Here is a 4,686-nt window from a genome sequence, read left to right on the forward strand (position 1 = left end):
TGGGTTGTCCCCTATTAAAATATGCTACATCTTTGTGCCCAATTATATACTTCTCACATTAAACTATTCATTTTTCCTTTTCATTTTCTGAGGGCTCCCTGAATAGAATAATAATAATATATCACAACCCATATTTTTTATACAATTATTTTTCGTTTTTTATACAATAATCCTCAATATTATTATTTTAATAATTTTTTATATTATTTAATTATAATATATCTAAATTTATCACATCAAATTTTTGCATACAACTCTCATAGTAGTAAAAGTATCATTTCTCCCCTAAATATTTCAAGGGACAACATGACTTTATTTTTTTCAATGGGAAAACCTACAAGCAAGCCCATGTTATCTTGTTCTTTTTCTTTCATTATGTTTTTTTTTAGCAAATCCCTTTCATATTTAAAAGATGAAGCAAGCAAACAGAATCCTCTCTTTTGATCTTGGTTTCACTCATCATCAAATCACTGGTCCTCTCTTTATAGAAATCTTAGATCTGCTTTTAACACAGGGTGGTGGTGGAACCTCATCACCAAGTTTAGATTAGAGACATATAAATATACAAGAGTAGAAGAAGAAGAAGAAGAAGTAGAAGTTGGTTAGCAAGGTGGATCCAAGGCAAGGGAAGAGGTCTCTCCCTCCTGATGAGGAGAAAAAAGAAGCTTTCAACTTTCCTTTTCATCTCACACCATCTCAAAATCCAAAGGAACAAGCTTCACCATCACCCTTTTCAAACCTTATTATGAGTTCCAACCAAAACACCACCTTCTTCCCCACCCCACATGGTCAAATAACCAGTACTTCTAAATTTATTAATAGCCAGGATCCATCTCAAGCTACAACAAATCAAGGTAAACTGATTGTTACAACCTTGATTATCATCACTATCACACTATCTACTATTCTTAATTCATTTTACCATCTATGAATCAGGATCCATATCTCATGATTTTTTTCTTTCATTTTTTGGATACTCAGATATATGATCTTGTGTGAGATGGTTAGATAAAGCTTATCCAACTATTTTATTTTATAACATATTCAAAGATATTTTCACCGATAACCCGAGTGCAACTTACGTGATACTTCTTCTCTCTCAAAAGTAAAGAAGGAAAAAAAAGCATCATAAAGCTATAGTTTCTACCATATTTTGTTGTTTTCTCACCAAAAAAAAATCTTCACCTGTTACTGCATATGCACAACCTTCTCGAATCCTCGATCTGCCAATAACACGAGAGTTGAATTTGACACATTTCCATTATCTACCCTCAGTTTTATCATTATTGGCTCTCATGTACCATCTATTTAGTTTTTAGTCTAACTTTGACCATACTTGTACATCAATAAATGTTCTGCATTCAATTTCACATTGCATTTTTCCACTTTCCTTGTATCTTTTGCACACTATATGTCTTGAAAATGGACCAAACTTTAACTCACATGTGCTTGGTTTAATGATATGAAAATCAAACTTTTATGAATAAATGTTGAATGCATTTTTCTGTGAACAAAAACCTCAACTCTGATACAAGAACAACCTTGAAAAACTTATAAAATTAAATTTAAGCTTTTCTCTTTTGAAAGTTAGAGTAGAATGTTGCACACTAACTAGAAGCATTATTAATGGTTCAAATTTGAAGGTAATGCTGATATTAGGAAAAAGCACTATAGAGGAGTTAGGCAGAGACCTTGGGGGAAATGGGCAGCTGAAATAAGAGACCCTAAGAAAGCAGCAAGAGTGTGGCTTGGCACCTTTGACACAGCAGAAGCTGCAGCCATGGCTTATGATGTTGCGGCATTGAAGTTCAAAGGAAACAAAGCCAAGCTCAATTTTCCTGAACGTGTTGCTGTGCCACTACCACCACCAACCAACAACACCACTTCTTCAGCTTCTGCACAACCCTCTTCCCTCACACCACCACATCTTGGTGGCCATCATCAAACTCTACAAACTAGTGGCAGTAGTTCTCTTGTAGTGTCACCAACATCAGAAGAAGCAGAAGGGTTTCCGAGTCTGATGGAGTATGCACGGTTGCTGAAGTGTAGGGATGATGATGATTTCCAACGTGTTGCATTGGGGCTTTACCAGCACCATCCCAATGAGGAACTTCTCTATGGTTCTTCTCAGCCACCACCTGTGCCATTTTTTCTGTCTTCTTCGTCTTCTTCTACATTTGCATCTTCAACTTCTCAGGGTGATGTTGGAGGCTATGGTTCTTCTGGATTCTATAGTCATGGAGGGACTGGTTTTGATGCAGGGAACACGAGGGGATCATAGTTTTTTTTCTCTGAATTCTGAATACTGCATGAGAGTAGAGAGTGGGGGCTAGTGCCACAATTAAGGAAGTTCAAATCACATCTCTTATTTGTTTTTTTTTTTTAAATTCCAATTAAAAAATAATGCAATGAGGTAATTAAAAACTAAATAATACTACTTTTTCTTTCTTTTTTTTTCCTCCATCCATTTGTTTTATCTCCATGTAAAGCATTTATCATCTTTTTTTTATAATTTCTTTTTGCTGTAAATAGATTAGAAAATATGATTAATTCTAGATTTTTATGTAAATTTTTTCCCTCTTAAATGGGGTTATTACAGACAGTGGAGTAAATTATTACTAATGTGGTCTAAAATTTCTTAATCAACAGGTTAATAGGAATAATTTCTCAAATAAAGTTTAGGTCAATACTGTAAGTATTTTGAGTGTTATATTTTCTAATTAAATGAAAATTTCACTATAACAATTCATGCCAATACTCAATGTCTAACTTTTATTAGATGAATATTTGGAGTGAAGCTATAACTGTAATTAAAAAAAACATGAAAAGTATAAACTATAATTAGCTATCATTAGTAAAAATCATTGAAAATAATAAGAGAGGTTACTTTTTAATAATGTAATATGTTTCTACAAGAGAAATAAGAATGAAGCTCTCTGAAATAAAGACAAGTGCTTTTCGTCTGCATTTTGGGCATGTATACACTGAATTTTTGGTTAATTGTGATTAGACTTAAGACATATTTTTACTTCAATAAAATTAGTAAATTTTGATTTTCGTATCAGTAATCTTTATTTGTAGTTTTTTATAAATTTAAAAAATATTATTTTAATATTATATGACACACTATTTAAATATTAAATTTTAGTATTATGATATAATTTTAAAGAATATTAAAAATATTGGTTATTTATTTTTCTAAAATTAAATATCAGAACTAAAATTTACTAATATTAAAACAAAATAATTATTTAACAAAAATTAAAACAAAAAATCAGATATTTTTATATTAAAATTTATGCTATACAACAAGTACCATCACATAAAAATTCAAAAGAGAAAAATAAAAGTTCACATATTTTACAAGACTAAAAGAAGTTATTTCAAATTTTATAACTAACAAATAAAAGTCAAATTTCACTAAAATCATATTTAAATTTTATTTTATCTTTTTAATCACTACTTCTAACGAAACAATTATATGTTTGATCGTTGTCTAATTTGGTCATTTCAATTTTATTCATTATATGTATATGAATTAATAATGTGTGAAAACTCTAAAATTAATTGATGGTAAATTTTGAAAGCTTGGACCCTATAATATACCTACCTTGTTGTAGTTTGAGGCCAAATAATACGACAACACAGTGCATGCGTGTGTGCTATGCAACCTCACATTTCCACATATCATGTCATGTTATTATACATCTAAAATGTCATGTTTTTTCTCAATTAAGTGAGACAAAATTCATTACTAACAAAGTTCGTCCCCACTTATATGTAAAGTTAAAGCGATAGTAACATAAGAATTTATAGGGAGGGAAATTGACATATTTGCAGCACATAAGATTTAAAATTAGTTCCTTTATACAGAAATATTATTAGTAATGACTAAAGTAGTGTTTGGGGAAGAAGAAATAAATAAATAAAAATAACCATTTTCAAAACTGGGTATAATTATTTATTTTCTTTTGTGCGCAAAAACATTATTTTATATACTTTGTAATTCTAATTAGGTTGATATTTTAATCTATATCAATAATTTGTAAGATATATTTGTTTAGTGATAATATTGATACGGATTTATTCATAAAATGAGTAATTGACACGGAGATTTGAGTGTATATGATATGGGTATTCTCTTTCATTAATTATATTTTGTTTTGAATTGGGATAATTTATACCGAATTCTCTCATTTCGAAATGGACCTTACAGCATGCTCGTATCTTATTAACATTGAAATTTGAAAATGTTCGGATGTCTAATAAAGCGAAAGCAAGAAATGAATGAGGATCGGAAGGATTACACATGTGATATATGTGATGAAGAAATGACAACCAAACATGGTATAAAGATTCAGAAGAGCATCCATGCATTCATTTTAGGTCTTCAATGCCTCCTAAATATTTCGTATGTCCTCAATGTAACTTAACTTTTGATACCAAACGAGGTTTAAATGGACACAAATGAGTTCATAAACGTGGTAATATTGGTAGTAATAGTAATTCTCGTGTTTTAGATCGTGATTTTGATTTTAATCAACCACCACCTAATTATTAATTTCTTATATTAATTCATATATTTAATTTGATATGAGCATTTTGAATAAATTTTTCATCAATACTACTTATTCAATAAAATAAAAATAAAGCTTACAAATTGAAAAGTTGAGTGACATGATCATA

General features: G+C 30.0%; 1 protein-coding gene across 1 annotated transcript; it reads left to right on the forward strand.

Annotated features, from left to right (window-relative positions):
- The first annotated feature begins 292 nt into the window (after positions 1 to 292).
- Positions 293 to 2,454, forward strand: LOC137837253 (ethylene-responsive transcription factor ERF113-like). The gene is made up of 2 exons (XM_068646204.1): positions 293 to 854; positions 1,644 to 2,454. Exons 1-2 carry the CDS (start codon positions 746 to 748, stop codon positions 2,279 to 2,281), a joined length of 747 nt encoding a protein of 248 aa, XP_068502305.1. The 5' UTR covers positions 293 to 745; the 3' UTR covers positions 2,282 to 2,454.
- Positions 2,455 to 4,686: the final 2,232 nt, after the last annotated feature.

The sequence above is a fragment of the Phaseolus vulgaris genome, chromosome 4, assembly GCF_000499845.2.
Source record: "Phaseolus vulgaris cultivar G19833 chromosome 4, P. vulgaris v2.0, whole genome shotgun sequence".
Lineage (NCBI taxonomy): Eukaryota > Viridiplantae > Streptophyta > Magnoliopsida > Fabales > Fabaceae > Phaseolus > Phaseolus vulgaris.

Excerpts from the sequence above, each read along its gene's own strand:
- LOC137837253 (XM_068646204.1), top strand. The coding sequence starts at position 746 with ATGAGTTCCAACCAAAACACCACCTTCTTCCCCACCCCACATGGTCAA. Across the intron at positions 855-1,643 it reads TCAAGCTACAACAAATCAAG|GTAATGCTGATATTAGGAAA; the intron begins GTAAACTGATTG and ends TCAAATTTGAAG.